This window comes from Brienomyrus brachyistius, chromosome 15 (assembly GCF_023856365.1).
Source record: "Brienomyrus brachyistius isolate T26 chromosome 15, BBRACH_0.4, whole genome shotgun sequence".
Lineage (NCBI taxonomy): Eukaryota > Metazoa > Chordata > Actinopteri > Osteoglossiformes > Mormyridae > Brienomyrus > Brienomyrus brachyistius.
The window spans coordinates 22,592,009-22,614,264 of NC_064547.1; the positions used below are offsets into that span (position 1 = coordinate 22,592,009).

At 48.6% G+C, this 22,256-nt stretch overlaps 1 protein-coding gene across 5 annotated transcripts; it reads right to left on the minus strand.

Moving 5' to 3' along the window:
• Window positions 1-370: 370 nt before the first annotated feature.
• si:dkey-121a11.3 (uncharacterized protein KIAA1614) lies at window positions 371-14,847 on the minus strand. Of its 5 annotated transcripts, none has more exons than XM_048976544.1 (10): window positions 14,576-14,847; window positions 10,114-11,061; window positions 9,311-9,374; window positions 8,219-8,362; window positions 5,025-6,205; window positions 4,374-4,512; window positions 3,839-4,076; window positions 2,933-3,054; window positions 1,166-1,341; window positions 371-1,054 (listed from the first exon to the last, which is right to left on the minus strand). In XM_048976544.1, exons 2-10 carry the CDS (start codon window positions 11,015-11,017, stop codon window positions 861-863), a joined length of 3,162 nt encoding a protein of 1,053 aa, XP_048832501.1. In that variant the 5' UTR covers window positions 11,018-11,061; window positions 14,576-14,847; the 3' UTR covers window positions 371-860. The 5 variants fall into 5 exon arrangements, with proteins under 5 accessions (XP_048832501.1, XP_048832500.1, XP_048832502.1 ...); XM_048976543.1 differs by having other exon boundaries at window positions 3,839-4,073; window positions 8,219-8,365; XM_048976545.1 differs by having other exon boundaries at window positions 1,166-1,338; window positions 8,219-8,365.
• Between the last annotated feature and the right edge of the window lie 7,409 nt (window positions 14,848-22,256).

Genomic DNA, 22,256 nt, shown 5'->3' on the forward strand with positions numbered 1-22,256 from the left:
AGCTTTACCCCGTGACCTAAGAAGGAATTTCATTGTTCGGGATTCGTATTTCAGGGAACAACAGCAGGGCTATAACTGAGAATTAATGTCTGGAGGCTTTGGGTCAGGCCAGTACCTTAGCCACTGTGCCCCCTGCTGGCCCATTAATGTTTGTCTGGTCACCCTAGTAGGACAATGAATTTTGAGAATCTCGATAGTTTTGCCAGGGTACAGCCTTGGCCCTGTGTATGATGGTTTAGGTTTCAGGCTACGTTCTATGAGTAGAAGAGTTACAAATTCACTGAGTATGAGGGTGTTCAAACTAGTATTAAACCTAGTTTTCATCATCTGATATATGACTCCAACAACTGTTATGTAATAAAGTCATTAATTAAAATCACAATTATGTTTAATAAACACCGATAATGAGGTTATGGGGAACAAAAGAAAACTGAATATTGAATCATAACCAGAACTTACTAAATAGCCAAGCAGTCAAGCAGAAACATAAATCAGCATACTCAAGTCACATGATAGGGTCAGGAACATAAATTAGCATATGCCAATCACATGACTGGGTCAGGAACAGGAATCAACACACTCAGGTCACATGACTGGGTTAGGTGAAGGGCAGCCTGGATTGGAGGATGGCCACAAGACAGTCTTACTGTATATGTTAATCACTGAAGCAAGACCACTGTAATCCCCACAGTTTGAAGTACAGGTAAAGGTTTAAGAAGGATGGGAAGAGCATTTAGGAATTACATGACAGCCCTGAAATCCCCCAGGCATCTACTGAGGAGAGGGATGCCTTGTCACCCGCTCCCCCCATAACGTTCCTCTTCTGCCTGGATGCCATGCCAGTCTTGGCTGCTCTGCAGTCAGCGTGGGAAGCGGCGATGTCGTAGCACGCGGACGGAGGCCGTGCCCTCCTGTGCCATGAGCCGTGTCACCTGGTCCAGGCTCAGCCCGGCCACCTTCTCCCCGTTCACCTCCAGGATCTCGTCTCCGATCCCCAGCAGGCCGGCATAGAGCTTCTGCGTGTTGCTGTCCCCCATCTCCTCCACGTACACACCTGCGACACGGGAGGGGGGCCATCAGCTAGCAACGCGCCTCTCATGGAGGCCGCTTTAATATCAACATGACCGCGGCAATGCGTGAGCTGCTTGGGGGATCCTTCCAGTACCTGAATCCTGCCGCCCTTTTCCACGAGAGATGAGGAAGCCAAAGGGGCCGTGGGAGGGTCTGCTGAGCTCTAGCAATAAAGTCCCATCAGGGAAGGTTTGGGCAACCCGGCCCACTGACCGCACCAGACTGGGGCAGCCCACGTCCTCCACGCTCAGTGCTCGCTGGAGCCCCCTGCTGGACACACAAACAAACAGGGGAGAGGATCATCTGGGCACGTTATTGTTGAAACCAACTGTAAAGGTAACACTAAATCGCGCCACAAACTTGTTAGATGTAGGGAATGTCGATGCATTTACTGCATCTACCCAATAACAAGACATTTCGGGGAAACATGCAATATTAAAAACGTAAATGGGCCCTGAGAGGTTAAGTCCCGGATCAGAGGCTCCTACACAATGAGTGCCTGGAGGGGCGTGGCCTGAGAGGAGAGTAACGACATCTGCGTGTCGGAACCGCTATCTACGCTGACGACGGCGTGATCCCGTGCGAGACGGGCCAAGTGCCACCCCCAGCCCGTCCCCATCACAGCAGCTATCGGGTTCTCCCCCCCACTCCGGACTCTGCCCCCGCCCTTCCACATCCACCACCCGTCTCCTGTGTATCGTCACTTTTTTTGGCCGCATGCTTCTCACTATTTTTAGCAGACACCCCCCCCCCCCCACCCGCATTGGCACAAATGGAAACTATTCCAGTCGCACAAAACACCAGCTGTCTCTACGGGCCGGAAATGCTTCAGCCGCTCCTGATCGCAGCCAACACGCGCCCCCGCGGATGCCGCCCCCCCACCCCCCGAGGCATGATAAATGATATATATATTCATTCATAAGCATCTTGCAGCAGTCAGGACGTCCAGATGAATCCCTCTAACCCTCTAGCTGCTAATGTGGAATTCTGCCATCAGCTGCATTAACAATCACACTAACTATTCTAAGACCTGTATTCTAATTGCACTTATTTAATAGTGTTTTGGTTTTATTTTAATTGGCAAACTCCTTTGCTCTAGCAGTGCCCATTAACAGTGTGCCTGACGCACTCTGGGACTGACACATCGCTTCTGCGACGTTCCTACTGGCTTTCGTAATGGGAAATAGGTGCTAATAGAAGACAGCTCTCCTTATTTTAGGGTTAATAGGTTGTCTTCGGTTTCAGACAGAATCCAGAGGGAAAATGATCAAGGAGTCACTTATTTTGGTATATTTTTAAAACTGCGTATGTTAAAACCCAAAAGCCCCCCCCCAATGTATTTTATTCCTGTTTACATGCTCCATTACAAATAATTTCTTCCAGTAGAGTATTATTCCAAAGTGAGGATGATGTTTATTTTGTAACACTGCAGAGGTGGACAGTGCAGGTCTCGAGAATATAAGTCCAGACCGAGATTTTGTTTCGACCAACCAGCTGAGTCCTCTGTGAGAGTCACTCTTTATATTCAACTGGCTGGTCGAAACAAAATCTTGGTCCGGATTTTTACTTTCTGCTCTTGAACTATCCACCTCTGTATAATCGCAAAAACAACTTATCCAGTGTTACCAGATGGAGGGGCACTTACATGCACTGCATGTCTTTGGGGAAAATTAGGTGACACTGGAAGAATGTGCCAGCCCCACACACACTGCAGGATTTGAACCTCAAACCCTGGAGGCAGTGACAGTGCTACCTACTGAGTCACCATGTTGAACTTCATTCTTAATGTAAGGAATGTTTAGCAGCCCATAATTAACCATAAACTTGGTAGTGGCCTTGGACTGAAGCGCTGTGTTTTTACCTGTAAACCGGGCTGCAAGGCTGCTGTCCTGGGGCATATGCCCCCGACCGGTCAGTTTTCCTCTTGGGGGATTGCAGGCTTTGTACCGACGAGGCTTTCCGCAACTGGTTCAAGGGAGACTCCTGGTGGCAAAAAGAGGCAATGGCAGCAACATTTTTATAGGAGGATTTCAACATCATTTGGAATAGGACATCTTTGAATACTTGCGCTAAGCGCATGGACATGCACACAAATGGAACAGAGCCGGTACGTCTATGCTGGGACATCAGGCAGTAAAACAGTTTTGTGATACTGCTGTCAGTTGCGCCCAAAATAATTGATACAAGTCAGCCAAAAGCGAAACGCCCCGGGCATTATTTGACAAATTTGTCAGATCAAAGGAGCCTTCGGTATGATTGTACCGAGAAATCAAAACAGTCGAAAGTCACCCGCAAGTTGTGTCTGATAAACTGCAGGCATTCTTTTGTAGTAATAAGAGTAATAATAAAAGCAACAGATATGAGCATAAGAAGTTTCTTGATGGTTCACATTTCTCAACAAAATGTACGTACACGTTTTCCAGCACCCAACTCACTGTTTTCACCGCAGCTAGGTTGACATGTATGAATTTATCGTTTGACGTTGCCAGATTTTGCCGACGCTGATTAGTAGAATGCCCTCTTATTGTTTTTTAATGTTCTCTGGAAAACGATCCATCGATTTAATTATGGTTAATAAACATCGAGCGCCGGATAGAGACCCCTGACTTAAGAGACTACAGACGCTCCTTGTTCTAGTAACTGCTCCTGCATGGGGCCCTAGACTTGCTTTAATATATGATCAGGTCCATGGATGTACTGAATGTCACGTGTATGTCTATGTGCTCCCGGAAGGAAGAGGAGGGAGGCTGAGGATGAAGGGCCTCACCACATTCAGTGCCTGGAGTGAGGGTGCCTTCTTCATCTGGCCATGCGGGGGGCTGTGGGGGGCAGCGCTGTGCTTGGCAGGCAGGCTTAGGTGTTCCATGCTGCTGGAACGTGCCTTCACCAGCTTGCCGACGCTGTTGAGTCCAATAGCAGAGAAGAACTTGCGCAGTGACAGTTTGGATCTGCCCTCACGCTGCTCAGATCCATATTCTGGGGCCCGTCTGTAGGGCTCTTCTCTGCTGACAAGCGGAGACGGACGTAAGCTCCAGGCTTGGAGAAGACAGCGCTTCACCGCAGATGAGGTCATTTTATCTAATCCTGCACTTCCCTTTCTGAGCAAGAGGGGGTAGTGTTGCATCATAATTGAAATTATCTGGATCTGCCTTATGTTTAAATTCCAGACTGTCACCAGAGTCCTATGTTTAAATTCCTGACTCCCCTAACCCCCCCAACCCCGAACCTGCCCTCCAAAAAAATATCCAGTCTAGTGTCTTAACCATTATCATATGACAGCATGACACGATTTTGCTACTCACACAGTCATGTCAGGACTGTTCGCCCTCAGGTGTTCCGCTCTCATTGGCCCCCTGACCCGCCCGTCAGGTCTGCAGTGGGGGGCTTGTGAGGCGGAGGCGGGATCTTGACATTGGTCTCCATTCCACTGTTGGCAGTGACCTGTGGAGGAGAGAAGAGCAGCAGGCCTGTAAAAATATATCAACAACCTTCAAAGTAAATGTGTCTCTAGACAAACTGACTATTTTGTCCAGCGTTCAGCTTGGCTCAGTGACCCTCTAGGGGGCTCACTGCTGATCTGCTGGCACTGCCATCGCCTCTTCACATCATCGTGTGATGTTACAGTCAGTGCTCTGAGAGCGCAGTGTGAATGAGGAAGGGGAGGAAATCCCTGTCTGTCGCTTGGGGGATTAGCGCATCCTCAACCCAGACGGCGAGTGAACGACGTCCTTAAATGTGCAAAGATTAGTGTTGTTTAAGGTTAGCTTGCTCTGGCTAGATGTTTGTTCCAGTAAGTTCTGAGATTAATTATGGCTTCCATGGCAGGTTTCCACGGCAGGTCGATGCTACAGCACCCCAGGTGGTACCCCAGCCTAATGGTTAGATGATGGATGGATGGATGGATGGATGGATAGATGTGCAGTGCTGGTGTGCATGTGTGTGCTTGTGCTGACCTGCTGATTCTGATGCACCATCCCAGGGCTCCAGAGCCAGGTGGTCAGGCAGAGTCCTGCTGGGGGGGAGCTTCAGTACAGAGGGCCTGATGCATGGACCAGGGCCCCAGCTCGGAGGGGGTAGAGAGGAGCTTTCGTGTCTGTAGCCCGGCCCGACACACTGCTGCTCCTGGCAGGGACATGAGGCAGCAGTGGCAGGTGGCTCTTGCTCCGCCCCCTGGGTGAGTCTTGGCTCCAGACTTTCAGGGGAATCCGAGTGGGTGGGGAGACCTTGAGGTGAGGGCATGAGCTTCACCAACCGCTGGCCACTTGGCCAGTTCCTGGGCCCCAATTTCAGGGCAGATTTCTTTGGCAGAGGACAGGTGCCCTGATGGCTATGGCCACTGGCATCCAGCAGGGGGCGCACCTGAGTATCCAGGGACACCGAGCAGTGGCAGGGTTTCTCAGGCTGCTCTACGGCATATGGGTTGGGAGGCAGCACTGTGACATCACCAGAGACCTGCCACTTTTCTCCAGGGGGCCACAGCCTGGTGTTCAGGTTCCCGCCATCACTGTGCAGGCAGTCAGGACCATGGTCCTCTGTGGGGGCGACCTCGCCGATGTAGGTCTCCTTAATGCGCTCGGTGTGGACCATGCGCTTCACACTGTTCACCGGCACTTGGCTCGGCATGCCCTTCCCATGGGGCTGCTGAGGTGATGGCGGGTTCAAGCCGGCATTGGCATGGGACCCTGGGGACCCATCCACTAAGCCCCCGCAAGAGTGACACTTCCTGCTGGCCGGATCCTTACTCACAGTCATGACCCGCCCCCTGACATTCCGCAGGCTGTCCTCCTGCGGCCCCCAGGCCCGGCACTCGGGCGCAGTTTGCGCCGCTCGCCCTCGGTGGGCCGCCCTGCCGGGATCTCCGCCATCCTTCTTGCCGTTGACGTAAGCAGAGAGGTTGGGCTTGGACACCAGCAGGCCTTGCGCCCTCTCACCCGCCCGCCGCCTCTGCCGCAGCCGCTCCAGGTAGCGCACCTCGGCGTCCTTCTCCGATTCGTCCTCAAAGCGCACGCGCGTGGGGGACTGGCCGTACCGCCGCCGGGGGCCACAGGCTGAGTCGCTGCTCGATGAGTCACTCAGATTTCCTGACGCTGCCCCTTCCTTTCCTGGGAGAGACCTGAGCAGCGGCGCTACAGCCCTGGACACACACACACACACACACACACACGCGCACACACACACACACACACACACACACACACACACGCAAAATTATTACTGGTTAAGTGCCAGTAACACTGAAGGAAACTCGTCTCTAATGTTCTTGACAATCCTCTGGAATCGTAATTATGGGCCAGTGTTTAGGTCTCTGGGGCTTCTGAGTGTGTAAATGGATCTTATATAAATAACAGGAGTCTAAGAAGCTATTATCTACATTATTATCCGATATATTGCAGATAAAATTGTCTTTTCCTGTGACAGTTACCAAACAATGGTATGGTTTGCATTCAGTCATATTGCCAGTAAATGATTGCAAAGAATATTATTTATATTTTAATCTTGATTTATTCATAATAAGCACGTTACTGCTTTTCTTTTCAGGAGCTGTTATTTTAATAGGTGGTTGCATAACACAAACTGTAGGACATCACAGTTACGTAAGTGTCTCGGGGTTTGCCTCTTACACTGTGTCTGTGACATTGTTTCACTCTCTTTTCAGTGTCTCAGTCTATTTGCACATAATTTCGCTACAGACACGAGCTGCCTTATGTGGGGACAGACCAGGAAAGGAAATATTTCAGTGATTCAAGGGAATATCCTGAAATTGTTCGATTTGAACAATCGTAAAATAACACAGTGAATAGAAACTAAGAAAACGTTTTTCTTAGATGTGTCTGGTTTAAACTGCAATGTAAATGCGAAGGCATTGCGTAATTCCATTGGGACGTGATGCGATAAATCACTGCAGCTGCTGTGAGTTTTAACACCAGGAATCTCTATTTACACTTTTTAATGTTTTTTTATTGATTCGTGTTTCTGGGTGAATGTTGAGTTTCGTTACACTTGTAACCAGTACAATGACAACACATGCGGCTCCACCCTCAACTAGATTTAAAGGCTCTATAAAAATATAATAATAATAATAATAAAGAAATTATTTGTATTTCTTCAAAGAACAGAATGCTGATTTTGGGAAAATCTCCTCTTTATGGTTGTTTGATCATAATGTAACTGAAAAGCGCAGAGATTAAGTGATAATTATGAATCACAAGAATATCTTGCATAATTGTGGCCAGCTTGCGTAACATGGTGGGTTGGGGGGGGGGGGGCAGTCCAGCTGTTTGTCCTACAGACGGTTCTTTTTCAGCCTCTTATAAAAACCGCTAAAGCTTAGAAAAGGACAGGATATAATGGCACCAATTCTATTTTGGCAAGTTTTATATAAGATTATATAAGATTTTATAAACATCGCAGCATCTACAGCCAGGATTGGTATATACTTGAAAAAACAGGCAAACTTTCATGTTTTTTTCCTGATGCTAGTTCTGGCAGCAGCTGGTTCATAAGCTCTGCGCAAAAACATCGGCGGACTGTGAAGTACATATCATACATACACAGGACAAGAAATCATATATTTTATATATTTAACATGGCGAATGCTGCTTAGAGATTATGTTCTACGACTTGCTGAATGACAAATAAGATTTAATGTAGGAGATGCACAAACTCGTGGGACCCTGGTGAGCATCGTGGTCAAAATGAGCCTGTGTACTTCGCACTTTAAAGACGCTGCGGTGTGAAATCAAGGGGGGGCTGACGCGGCTGTAAGTCTGTGTGTAAACAAAGGCGCACCTCCAGCGCGGATCGGGTGGCCCCGAGGCCCCGGGGGGGGGGGCTCCCTGCGATCTGCCAGATCCCGTCCGGACGCGGCAGCACCGTACGGTCTGAACGCGACACAAAAACAACACGCAGAGCCACAGCCCATGAAGCCGGAGGAAACGGAAGGAGGGAAGGGGGCTGGGGTGGGGAGGGACGCAGCAGAGGGGGCTTTCCCAGTTTATACTGGGTTTGCGCTGGGATCCCAGGGCCAGGTGTCTGCGGCAGCTAAGCTCGGCGGATAAACGGTGAAGAGAGGCAGGCGGGCAGTGGGGATGGGCGGGTGCGGCGCGCAGGCGGGCAGGCGGGCAGGCGGGCAGGCGGGGGCACTTACGGACTGCTGTCCCTCGGGACGGGCAGGATGCTGTGGTCCGCCTTGAGCGGCTGCGAGCGGGCCTTCATGCGTGCACGTTCCAGCAGCCTCTTGGCCCGTTCCTGCCGGGGGCTCAGAGGCAGGTCATCACCGAGCACAAAGGCCCTGCTGCCCATGCGAGGGGGGGTGGGGCGGGGGGGCAGAGAGATATACGTCAGCTTCTGGGGGGGGGCGGAGGACAATTCAGAGAGTGGAGGATTAGCCAAAGCAGGCCGTCACTGCTAATTAAGCTGATGGGGCTGAGTGTGTGTGTGTGTCTGTGTGTGTGTGTGTGTGTGTGTGTGTGTGTGTCTGTGTGTGTGTGTGTGTGTGTGTGTGTGTGTGTGTGTGTCTGTGTGTGTGTGTGTGTGTGTGTGTGTGTGTGTGTGTGTGTGTGTGTGTGTGTGCACGCCTGCCTGCGCTTGTGGACATGCACTGTGTGCCTTCACACTGCTCTCCTTCACTGCTGTTTTTCATATCCAGTATTTCTCATTTTCCTATTTGCTTTCCCGGATTTACACGCAGCTTTCTCTCCATAATTGCCGGATTTTCCCCCCAGTATCCAGGTTGCCGCTGAATAGGTTTCATAGATTATATAAGTCGACTAGTAATGTTTGGACGATGTTCTGTCATGAAATGTTGTCTCTGGACATTTACTGCCATGAAAAAAAAAAACACGGAGAACAGGCCCAGTTGGAAAGGGAGTATGTATCCCGTCAGTCCAGAACGGTTCTAACTGCATATGCTGCTGACAGAGGATCATAGAGATTAGATAGCTGAAGATTCTTCATTTGTGTAATGAAGTCATCCTAGGTGAGGAAATGGGGGAGGGGTTACAGAAGCAACCAATAGCATCTCGTGTTGCGTGGTAGGTTTGACCAATCACGGCATGTCTCCAGAACAAGCTTTGATTTAGCCACGCAGCCTTTGTGCAGTTCGTTGGAGGTGCTGTCAATAACAAACAGACAGGCTCCTAAGTGCTTTTGTATTTTGTGAAGCCATAACAGCATTTTTAGCCCCCGTGCGTCTGTTGTCGTGCGTCGGGGGCGGGGCAGCCCGCGGCCTGAGCTCTACCTTGTGCAGTGCTCGCCATCTTGGAGCGAGATCCCGGAGTCCCAGTCGCTGTCGTTCAGGGTTGCTTTGGAGTTCGGAGACAGAGATATGGATTCAACACATCTGCTCAATAAGCACAACACCTTTACCCTTCATTATAAAGACATACATGTGGTGACATATCACTGACAATCTTAGCAAGCTTAAAGTTATTATAAGCCATTCCTACATTACTCTCATGGCCGGATCTTAATAAATTTGCTTTCATTTATTAAAGTGAATTTACATAGCAGCGGCATTTGCAATGAGGTCTATAGCAATCCGAGCCCCTGATTGGATGAGGTGTATGACAAACTGAGCCCCTGATTGGCTGAGGTGTATGACAAACTGAGCCCCTGATTGGCTGAGGTGTATGGCAAACCAAGCTCCTGATTGGCTGAGCCTACCTCTGCTAGTTCCCAGCATCTGGGTCTCAGGGTATCAGGGTCTCACTGGTCTCTGACCCCTCAGACGGGAGGGTGCCCTCGCTAAGCGGACCTCCATACGACGGGCATGCTGTTACTCTCCTTACTTTTCAGTTCTCTGTCTTCTCCAGCTCTCCCTACTCTGCTCCTCTCGATTCTGACCCATGGTTTCTTTCTGCCTGGCTGGTCTCCTGTTTTTCTCTGCAGTGCTCTGAGGGATAGCAGCATCTGGAGCTAAGCTCTGCTGCCTTTGGTCACATGTGGCCCTGGCATGACTGAGGATTAAGGAGATTCCTGAACAGTCCTTAATCATTCTGCTGAGAACACATGATGCTGCTGGTGTCATGAGGGGTTTCCTACCTTTGTTCCCGTTCTGTTTGGGCCTCTGCTCCAGGCCCTCAGTGTCTTTGCTCCTGGGCTTGCTGAGCATCTGCCTGAGGATGGCGCGGTTCATCTCGACCCGCTCGGCCAGCGAGAGGGCGCCCCCGCCGCTGCATATGCTCTCCCAGCTGTCGGCCCTCCAGAGCCCCCCCAGTAGGGCTGCCTGGTCCGGCTCCCCCTCCCAGTATCGCCGCAAGTGACTCTCCAGGCTGTCCGACCTCTGAAGCTCCCTCCATACAGATGAGCTCCCTGCCGGCTCACTATGGGGACTCCCCTCCACTAGGGGGGCGCCCCCATTCATGGGAGGTGTCCCAGCTCGAGGGAAGCCTTTGCAGGGGCTGCGTGGCTTGGAAGATGGTCCTTCCTGGAGGATTTCCACACTGAACTCATCAGAGGCTTCCCAAGGCAAAGAGGACGAGCTGGAGGTGGCTCCTCCTTCACCCTCATCCTCCCCCACCACCTCCCTCTGCACCTCCATGTCACGTGAGGTCAAGTGATCCCAGGGATGGGTGTGGTCCTGGCGCTGGGATTCCCCCTCATCGTCACTGCTGCAGTGCCACGACCTGCAGGTAGGAGGCGATCCTGGACCCGGGAGCACAGGTGACAGTTCCCTGCCCCCATGTGTGTGGCTGGATCTGGCTTGCTGCCCCCTCTTGTCTCGCTCTTTCCCCACCACCCTGTGCTTGGAAAGGGCGTTGACCTTAGACTGCAGGGCGGACACCGCTGACCCCGGCGGTAAGCAGGGTAGCGGCCCCCCGGACTCTGGGCTGGAGGCGGTAGGGTGCTGGTCGGCATCCACCGGCAGAACACCGCGCAGGCCGCCGGGCGGAGGGCTGGGGTGCCTTCTTCCTCCTGGCCTGACTGGGATGTCTGCTCCCTCCATGCTTGGTTCAGTAGGTCCTCAGTGTGGCACAAAGGCAGGAAAACCTATAAAACTCACAAGATAAAGTCATTCTCAAAACCTCCAGCTGGCAGATATTAAGTAAATACTCCACATTCAGTAACGTCATTGGGAGGATGGATGTCGAAGTATGACTGAGATGGGGGGGGGGCACTAACCACACAAACAAATAGAGGATTAACACCGGAAGAATGTAAAATGAAATCAAAGTCCGTCGTCCTGAATATGGCCACAAAGCCTAAGTGACTCATATTCCTGAACCCCTGTACTGATCAGGGAAGAGGAGAGAAGTGTAATTTAAAAGCTTCGCTGTTTCTAGGGGGAGGGGCTGTGAGAGGCAGCACTCACAGTCACGTAGGCCAATGTAGAGCTGTGTGGAGAGGGGAGGACCTGAAGGAAACCCGCCCAAAGGGGAGATGACAAATGGGAAGTAGTTCAAACATGCTGCAGGACAAATGCCCATATTTGCCATTTCCTTTTCTGTTTCCCATTTGAAATGGTTCAGAACAGTGTTTCTCATCCTGGTCCTCAAGGACCCCCAGAGGGTCCACGTTTTCGATAGGGAGCAAAAATGTGGGCCAACTGGGGTGTTGAAAAATATTGGTTTACAGCCCACACACAATATGTTTTTAATTCCTTATTAAATGGGGACAGCAGATTGATCTGTCTTTTCCCACAGAGAATAAAAAAATTATGTAAGGTCATTCCTCCATCTCCACCCAGCAAGTGTCACCGCTGGCATGATAAGCGGATTATTGACGGTTCATTACATTCAGTTATCTCCTGTTTCTCTTTCGGCACGAATGTAGCTTAAGTGACCCCTTTGGAAAGAAGCCAGTGGCCCCCAGTCTATGGGAAAAGACCCCTCCTTTAGAATCTAACTTGAACTCCCTAACTAAAACACACTTATACGGGTTTAATTGCAGCTTCTGTCACACGCATCAACGCCTCCGGTCACGGACAACGACAAGCGGCCATTTCTACAGTGAGCACCTCAGTGTCTCGTACTGCACGTGAGGGTCAGCATGTCATTTTAAGTGTGAACGGTTGGGAGACACTCGCCATTCCTCCTCAAACGCCTAGCAACCAGTCAATTAGCCTAACGAGTGCTCCGGCAGCCCTGCGCTGTTGCTGTGACAACAGCCCCTGAGGTCAGGTCTGCAGGCTCCTTAGAAGCTCTGGGGAATCTCTGTGACGCCAAGGAGATGATGTATTTATACAGCCCCTCCTCACCGGTCATCATTCTTCAATATGCTATAATAGTTTGTAACGCTTTACTTGACGGGACACAAAAAAGGTAGTATTATGCTATTATTTACGTATTAATTAACCACAGACAAAGTCTTAGTTACATACTTATCTCATGTTAATTTGTCATTAATTAATTGTGATCCATGTTTTATCTCAAGCAGTTACCGTATTTGTCGCTATATCTGCTCATTTTATAAACCTACTAGTTGTAAACTACTACGGATCTGCTGAAGGAACAAGTCACGAATAACACAAGTGAAATACTGAGCTCATGTTTGCTCATCGTCAGTGAATCAACATGCATCCTTTATTTCAGGTAGCAATTATAATTGTTCATGATTTGTACTTCAGAAGTAACTTAGTTGTCCCCAAAGTATTCATGTTACCAGAAACACAAACTGCTTGCCTGCAGTGATTGTAATGCCACCCAAGGAACCGGAAAATTAAATATCCAGCATCCAACAATCTTCCACGTTTGTGTAAATCAGTGTGGTTAAGTTGTCATTTTTGCTCCTTGCAGCCGTAAGAAGCTCGGTGCAGAGATGCGTTCTGCATGCGCGTTATGTGAAGGCCTGTTCGCATGTACTGCGCCTCCCCCCCCCCCCATTGCATTAGCCTTTTCAGCTGGAAACATATCTGTGCAATAACGCTGACAGGGCGTGCAGTGAAGCAGCACTGCAGCCATGTCTCCGGGCGAGGGCACAGGCCCACACGCAGGGCTGCAGGGGTCACATGATACGATCTTTATGCTCCACTTCTGCGGAAGTGCTGGTCGGAATGAGCGAGTCCCTCAGTGTTCGCTAAAATCCTGTTCACAATGCCCTTTGGCAAACACAAAGCCCTTATGAGAGTCACGGCAGAACGAACGAGCTAACATGGACCACAGCGTCCATGAAAGCCTTTGAAAACCTGACGTAATATCTCATAGCAGCTCAAAAGTTTTCAAACTCCTTTTTAATCAGGACAATAATTGTGCTGACCTAATGAGGCCTTCAGGAGCCCTGTGTGGAACGTCCGGCGGTGGACGCTCACTCAACGAACCCTGACCTCCCACAAAGATGGCTACAATCTGCAGCCCAATTATTGCAACCATGATGAAAAAAATGACAGCAGTGGGAATTAAGGTCCCCAAATATTTTCCCCTTCGGAAATCTAATTCAATTTAATTTATCTCCGCAGATGGAGACCCTCCCTCCTCTTAATCTCAGCTGTTCCCCCGGTAGCATCTGCAGGCCTCCGACAGACACTAACTAGTCTTCTGGAAGGAGATTATGTGTCTTTATAACAAACTGTTACAAATCCTACAAAATCCTCCCTGGTGGTGAATAAGTAATGTAGAGGTTAAAAAAATCCCTTTGAGTAAATCCTAGTCGGAGAGTAAGAAATCTGGGCAACGTTTAACCACACTTGTGATTTCAAAACAAGTGTGGGCGGGGGGGGAGGGGGGGGCAGGGAGGGGGAGGTAGAGGGAGGAGATAATGTTGGTTTATGGGGCCCAGGAAATGAGCGGCAGCAAGGCCTCCGCAACCATCTCCAGTCACAGCACAACTATTTCCTAACTTTCTGGGAAGGTCGGGCGGCTGGCTTAGAAAGTACCGTGGTAATTTCCAGACTGCATGGTTAACCCCCCATTGCCCATCCCTCCAGATGTCAACAGCAAGAGAGCCAAGATGGAAGGCGAGATAAACACAGAGGGGAATGAATGAAGGGGCGAAGAGGCACACTAATATCTGGCTACAGTTGTTGACACAAGAACAGTGTAAAACTGTAAGGGAAGAGAAAGAATTAACCTCAGTGGGTATGTGGCGTCAGTGCAGAGGGGCGTTAAACCCCTCTCCATCTGTCTCTCACTGAGCACCCAAGCCAGCTGCTCGCTGACGCTTTAATACCACGGCCCGACAACACGTCAGCCAGGCTCTCGGATGCCTCCGAATTCCATGGCGTGACCAAGGGATGAGGAACGTGTCGGAGATTTCGCTAAGGAGCCGCCTTGCGACGGACGGCTGTCTGAATGCCTGTGGCCGGTGCTGGGGGCAGCGGGCTGGGAAGGGAAAGTCCCACTACGGACTTACTTATATCCCCTGTGAACTTTTCTGTATCACTTCACACATCTGCAGTTGCTAAGAAGAAGTTGTGTCTCAAGACGTTTCTGCTTCAAACTTGCATGCTCTCTAAAGCTTTCATTAAATCCCAATTTAACAGAACCAAGCCTTCTACATATAGACAGAATCAGAACCAAATTAGGAAGGAAAATGACTAGGCTGCACAGTGAGACATGCACGCACATACCTCTCCCTCCCCATCGCTCTGTCGGCTCCGAGGATGGGCTGGTCCCGGCCACAGATTTCTAAACTTTCTCCTTGAAAACCCATGAGGAATTTTGGCAACTCTCAGCCAACTTCAGAGAGTCTAAAACTTTCTCTCCTTGCGGTGCCTGAGGTTCCTAGATGTCCCCCTTTTTTAGCGTGCGCTGAGCACCCAAACAGCCTCCCTGTCCGCCTGCCTCTCCCCCCCCCCCAAAACCATCTACACCAGGCAGCAGGCGGCAGCTGCCTGTAGAAGGCCGTCCACACGTGTGAGACCTCTTTGTTGCCTAGGGAGACAGTCACGGCAAGGCCCGATGGCGATTGGCTTGCCCAAAGTTCAAGAAGGAAGGCAAAAGCGAAACTATTGGTGGAGACGCCCGAATGGGTCAGTCCCAGTGGGAGGAGCCTCGTAACATTACCCTTGAATTTGAGAGGAAAAAAAAACTAAGGAATCTTAATGCAGAGAGGAAAGGAAGAGCAAACTCAGACTAGGGATTTCCTTTGTTTATGGTGTACAGTTTACGTGCCTTAATCAACGTCGATGAAAATATATCCTTGAATAATTCCGACACTAATTCACAAGCAACTGTAATAAACACGTAAGATGTCAATAAAACACATGCCTTTTGGCAGAGTGGATTTGTAGGTCTATTTAGGCAAGGAGCAGTCGAGTGTAATTTGAAGCTGAAGGGGGATTTTAAGCTTCTGTACATTCAGATCCAAGAATCACAGCACGGTAACTCAAGTGTAAAAACTCAAGTGAAGTATTTATTGTAGCCTTGCACATACCATTTGGTGGTACAGGGGGGAGGAGGTCATATGTGGCTCCCCCCTAAATGTGAAGGTGAATTTGAACCTTCCATTTACAACCGGACAGGTTCGTAGATGTAGTCGCCATAGTCTATGGCAAATATCCATATATCAAATACTTGTTGGTTATTAATAGCTGATGTTAGGTAGAACAAGTTCATAAATCAGGAAAAAGCGAACCCCCCCCAATCAACAAAAACTCTTTTATGCAGTCATGGCCCTCCCTCACCCAGGACCTTGACTTTGGTCCGTAAGGTGGCAAAGCCCATTATTCTCCTTCAGGTTCTCCACCCCAGGGTAGCTAATGTGACATTGTGTCCTTCCGAGGTTCAGGCCTCCACGTCTCCGCCCTTGTAGGGCCTTCACCACCTGCAATCTGGCTTACAACCTCCAACCAAACCCTTCTTCTTGCTGACAAGGCCAGGAATGTTGTGATTGTTTGAAGATTCAATCTGAAAGGACTTCAAGCAGGGTTATCTAGTCCCAAACTAAAGGGGGGGGGGGGGGGGCGGCGCTTTCATTCGAAGTCGACATGCAGTTGAGAAAGCAGGGTGGGGGGGGCAGCCAGTCCCTGGAGCAGCACAGGCTAAGAGCCTTTGCTCACGAGCCCAACGGTGAAACTGCTCTGCTGGCCCAAAACACCAGCCATCAACCATGTCTGCATTATTTTATTCCAGCTGGTATAGCTGTGGACATTTAGGAACTTATTTAGGATCTTTTTGTCCTGTTCTGGGTCACTGAGTCACCACCCCCCCCCACCCCCCATCCACCTTAATGTTGGACACCCTCTTCTTCCTTCCACTTATTTTTTGCCTTACAGTTCATGATATCCTTATTGCTCTGAACCAAAGTTCAAAGGCATCGATATCTGTCCTTGTCCGGCTTTTGCGTCCACGAAGGGGCCCCTGAAATATTATATTTTGAAAAATTCCAATCCAAGTGCCAGCCTGTGGCATCTCTTGCCCGCTGAATGCTTTATTGCTGATGATTGTTCCAAAGAGCCAAAATCTGTCTATAGACTCTATGCCCTCTATTATCTGTTACTATTTAAACTTTCATGAATGAATTATTTAAAAAAAAAAAAAAAAAGATCCAGATTTTTAGATGGTTCCTATTACTCAGAATTGCATACAAAGTCACAAGAATTTGCACTTTTTATAAATATCAGTCCTATTAAAACATCATGGAATAATCTTTGTGTGTGGGCACCATGTATGCAGGAATGGGAGTAACAAAGGGGAATGGATGAACAAAAACTTACTCTGGGTTTCTAAACACATTTAGTTATCAACATTTTATACTTAACTTAAATAGCCTTAAATCAACTGTACATGAGTTTTGACACCATCCATCCATCCATTTTCCAAACCGCTTATCCTACTGGGTCGCTGGGGGTCCGGAGCCTATCCTGGAGGCAATGGGCACGAGGCAGGGAACAACCCAGGACGGGGGGCCAGCCAGTTTTGACACCATGTCTCAGAAAAACATTTGGGGTGTGATAAATGTACCTGATTTGGGGGTGTTTAAACTTTTTGCACGGCTACAGCCCGGCTTTGACCAGAGCAGCTGAAGTAAACAAAGTGATTTGCTGATGAACAGCTCATCTGCAGGGGGGACAGAGGTCTATGGAAAAAGCAAGTGAACATAAAACAGCCTGTAATGTCAACAGTAGCAAGGGGCGAGGGGCATTTGTGCTGTTGGTCTGGGCTGCTCTGCTTCAGTCTAAGGTACACACCCAAGTGAAGCTCCCGAAAATGACATCACATTTCCACGCAATGCAATAATACCGCAAGTCTGTCTGAAGTAGGGGATGGTAGCGAAGTTGTCCACCTAGGAGATTTAAGACCTAATGGGCGTTTTAGTTAGACATGAACCCTAATGATGTTAAACATGTAGGAGGATAAGGATTGTAGCTTTATGTGCCTTTCCAGTGTTCTCAGAGATTTATCTGTTACATTGTGAAGTCTGCAGTCCTGCCCAGCGGACCGCCCCCAGCGGACCGCCCCCAGCAGACCTCCCCCAGTGGACCGCCCCCCAGCGATTCTGCTCTTTGTGCCTGCGCTCAGAGTTTTGCTAAATGACATTAGGCTGGTAAACCCAGCTGTCATTTGGGACCGAGGGAGTGAGCTTCTCTCTAGCTGTCACATCCAGCCGCGTGTAGGGTAGACCCTCAGAAGGAGGGGGTGTGCTTGGAGCTAATCCCAGGAAAGGGGGACGGGGTGCAAGTCCACACTGTCACACAACACGTGGGCAATTCAGAACCATAAAGTCAAAAGCATTTTTTTCTGGACTGTGGAAGGAAACCAGAGTAGCCTACAGTGACCCAGAGCAGGAATCAAACCCACAGCCTGTGAGACTACAGTGCGAGCCACTGAGCCACCTACAGTGACCCAGAGCAGGAATCAAACCCACAGCCTGTGAGACTACAGTGCGAGCCACTGAGCCACCTACAGTGACCCAGAGCAGGAATCAAACCCACAGCCTGTGAGACTACAGTGCGAGCCACTGAGCTACCTACAGTGACCCAGAGCAGGAATCAAACCCACAGCCTGTGAGACTACAGTGCAAGCCACTGAGCCACCTACAGTGACCCAGAGCAGGAATCAAACCCACAGCCTGTGAGACTACAGTGCGAGCCACTGAGCCACCTACAGTGACCCAGAGCAGGAATCAAACCCACAGCCTGTGAGACTACAGTGCGAGCCACTGAGCCACCTACAGTGACCCAGAGCAGGAATCAAACCCACAGCCTGTGAGACTACAGTGCGAGCCACTGAGCCACCTACAGTGACCCAGAGCAGGAATCAAACCCACAGCCTGTGAGACTACAGTGCGAGCCACTGAGCCACCCGTAACAGCAAGAACTAAATCACTGCAATCTCACTCTGCAAGTTACGGTCCGGTAACTATTCACACAACTGCATTACAAGCAAAATTATCTGCCCTTGTTTAATATGTAAATCAGTGCTCGCCAGTCCGGTCCTGTGGGACTCGTTTTTGCTCCCTCCCAGCTTCTGGTATGGACCGCCTGTGGGTCGTGGAGGACCTGACTGGGAAACACTGATGTAAAGAATTAGAACTGCAGGATCAACTTAATCATCACCCACAAAAGTAGAGAAGCATTAAGAAAAGTTAAACCGAAACAGCTATTACAATAGGACATTCTTGATGTTTTGAACAAGTGTCACAGCTTGAAAACGATCTCTTATTCCTGATATAGACATGAGAACGGGGGCTTTACCTCTCAGTCAGCTTCCTGCGGTGATGTCATCCGTCTGATCTGAGGCATCCAGGTCACGTTCGAAGCTTCATATCGCCAGACACCCTGCAGCCCGAAGCCCCCAGACTCACCCTCTCTTCTGTGCAGAGAGTATGTACCTGCTCACTATGCCCCAGTGTCAGAGCCAGTTTGTTACAGCATCTCTCCCCCAATATTCACGATTACTTTGCTAATCCTAAACCAAAAAAATCATGCGGATTAGACTGAAATGAGTTCCGCTGCATTAAACGTTGCGTAATTCCCTGCAATCTGAGTGACCCCAGCTGTGAGATTACGGTGATAGGCCCACGAGGATGTCCTGCCACGCTGCTACCACTCCCGCTGACTCATGGTATTACCATGGCGATCACGCTTACATCACAAAATGAATCAGGGACCAAAAGATTCATGTATTCCTGCTGACATGCCACTTTACTAAATCACACCATTAGGGAAATATGTCTTGGTGACGAGTATCATATTCTTCCTATTTACGTACATTAAACTATGTGCTGGTCATTAAAATTGTAATCTTTCTCAATAAATCCTGAATCCATCCTTGCTTACCCATGACAAGGTTGTGGTGAGTCTGGAGCCTGTCCCATAAGGTAGGGGACAGCAGTACTGGATACAACACTGGAAGATGGGTGCATATGTAATGTGTAATTACAGTCTAGAAAGCTGCCCCAATTGCCCTTTAAGAGTACAGGCCATTACTTCCTGTGTGGTTTAGATATGACAGCCACCTGTGACTGGGGTCACCGAGGGGGCAAAATTTAGGTTGGCCTGAAAATCCCAACCTCCACCAACCTGCTAAACCCTTCCTCACTGTCCTACCTGTACCACACTCTTTCCGCAGACATACTCTTATCTGCGCTTGTTTTGCCTATGAATACGGGAGGGAAATCGACCTGTCCCTTTGACGATATCCATTAAGCGAAGGCCATTGGGAACGACCAAGTCTCATTCACAAATAGAAACGAAATGCGTGACGAAACTCTGTACGGCGAACAGTTAAACAGCACCACCTAGTGGTGCATTGAAATCAATATCTGGTAGCTGGCGAAATTGCCAAAGCGATTTTCTACAGCTGCGAAGCGAAGCTCTGTCGAAGTATACAGCTCTCACAATTTACATTACAGCACAACTCCATAGCGATTTCGCCCAGTTAAACCCAATCCCTCCCAAACCTTTGTGACTTCCATGCAATTCGGCTTGACTTTACTTACACAGTGTGAAACGTAGTGACTTAGTTTCAATTTCATCTCAAAGCTGTAGAAAAGTTCCCCTTTGACTGAATCCTCATTGTCTCCCACACCTTTGTTCTTTGCTTATTGACCTGACTCACATTTCCCCCCCATTGTCTCATATTCTGTAATACTGTTACAAACATGCCGTAATTTCCAGAAATGTTACTTTCCATAAACATCCAACAGAAAGTTTCGGTTTTCTACTTGCATCTGATTTCTTTCAGTATGATTTCTTTCATATAGTTAGAATATAATCTAGTAACGAATAGAGTGACCTTATTACTTTTAGGTGGAATTCGTGCCTTAATCGAATGCTGTTTTCCCACTCTTGACAGTCCATCATGACCAGATCTTCAGGAAAAACTTCAGCTCTGTTTATAATCTGCTTGTTTTAACTAGCTGCATGGAACTTGATAGAAAGTTTAATTTGGATTTAGATGACGCAAGGGTTTAAGGATATGATCTCCATTATTACTTCATATTCAGACCTCAGCAATTAAGCCATTTTTTTTACAGAAATAGTTTCATGTTAAGGTACCACATAACTTTAAAAGAAAAAGCAAATGGGTTGCCAGATTAACACTACCAAGGTATTACTGCATGGGTATAGTTTTTTTTTTTAAATCTTGGTATTTAATAGCTTTATTTAAGTGATTACTTGGACACCTCACCCTGTGTTCCAGTTATTCAACAAGTGCAAATTCAGATGTTTCCTTTATGCCTGCAGCAATCTGGCTTCGAAATAAAACTGTACACTCGTGTGGTAAAATGAGACTAATGATTAACGAGTGTACACCACTTATTCAGCACATAATTACTGTGTGAATGCATTTAGAACAGGAAACTTGGTATATTCAGTGACATCACCAAAATTGACTAATTCTGATGTCAGCAAGGAAGTTGGAAGGCTCTGGAAGTTTCTGCGATGTTTGTGGCTGGCCAGAATACTTTGGTGCTGAAGAGGACTTGAAGACAACATGATGACAACAGTGAGAGGATCTGTAAGTGTCATGGTTTTTTGGAGGTGGGACCACTGGCTAGAACTTAGCCACAGAGGCCACTAGGGATGCAGAACTTGGGGCCCCTTTGAAACCCCACATCTCCCAAAGGTTCTGATTGTGGGTTTCCCCCCCTCCTTCTGAAAGTCTTGATTAATTTTGTTTGCAAAATTTGTTAACTGCTATTGGCCAGCAGGGTGGCTCAGTGCATATCATGTGAGCTAAATCTCTAAATTTCACATAGTATGTCATTGTGCAATAGTGTAGGTGCAGTTTATATTCAGAAACTGCAATGCTTTGTTTGATCTTTATAAGAACAAAACACATTCATTTCATCTGACATCACGGTTCGAGTTTCCACCATGGCTCCATATGTTTGGAATATACACGTTCTCACTGTGTCGTCATGAGGTATCCTCCAAGTACTCTGGTTTCCCCATACAGTCAAAAAAAATGATGAGATTAATTGGAGTTATCGAATTGCCCGTAGGTGTGCATATGTGAGTGACTGGTGTGTGAGTGTGTCCTGCAATGGGTTGGTGCCCCATCCTGGGTTGTTCCCTGCTCTGCACCCATCGCCTCCTGGATAGGCTCCGGACCCCCCACAACCTGATTAGGAAAAGAGGTTACAGAAGATGGATGGATGAATGAGAGAAACCTTTGTAAAACATGTATAAAAGTTAATACTTTTTTCATAACCTAAAATAATCTCCAAAACCAGCATTCCAAAAATGAAAAATAATACAGTATTGTCAAAGGCCTAATAGCACGAGTGTCAAAATACAGTCCTGGAGGGCAGGATCCCTCACATTTTTGGGTTTTCCGTCATTTGACGCACCTGATTCAAGTCCTAGGGGTGGCATGGTGGTGCAGTGGTTAGCACTGTTGCCTCACACCTCTGGGACCTGGGCTCCCCATGTCGTCGTGGGGTTTCCTCCAGGTACTCCAGTTTCCCCCCACAGTCCAAAAACATGCTGAGGCTAATTTGAGTTGCTAAATTGCCCGTAGGAGTGCATGTGTGAGTGTGCCCTGCGATGGGCTGGCCCCCCATCCTGGGTTATTCTCTGCCTCGTGCCCATTGCTTCCGGGATAGGCTCCGGACCCCCCGCGACCCAGTAGGATAAGTGGTTTGGAAAATGGATGGATGGATGGATTCAACTCCTAGTGCTAATTACCACACAGCACTTGAGCTGTATCTTTTGTTGTGGGACAGGGAAAGAACTAAGCTATAGAGGACTCCGGCCCTCCAGGACTTCGACACTCCTGCCTTACAAAATTAGCACCTAAATCCTTCATATTTAAACATTGGCAAATATTACAAGTTATATACTTTTGTGATTTTACTCA

What these genes read in the sequence shown, in the direction of transcription:
- si:dkey-121a11.3 (XM_048976541.1), bottom strand. Translation starts at nt 11,017, where the DNA reads ATGGAGGGAGCAGACATCCCAGTCAGGCCAGGAGGAAGAAGGCACCCC. An exon ending in GTCCCGAGGGACAGCAGTCC is followed by an intron (nt 6,206 to 8,218) that starts GTAAGTGCCCCC and finishes GTGTGTGTCCAG; the next exon opens with GGCTGTAGCGCCGCTGCTCA. An exon ending in CCTTGCAGCCCGGTTTACAG is followed by an intron (nt 1,342 to 2,932) that starts GTAAAAACACAG and finishes TTGTGTGTCCAG; the next exon opens with CAGGGGGCTCCAGCGAGCAC.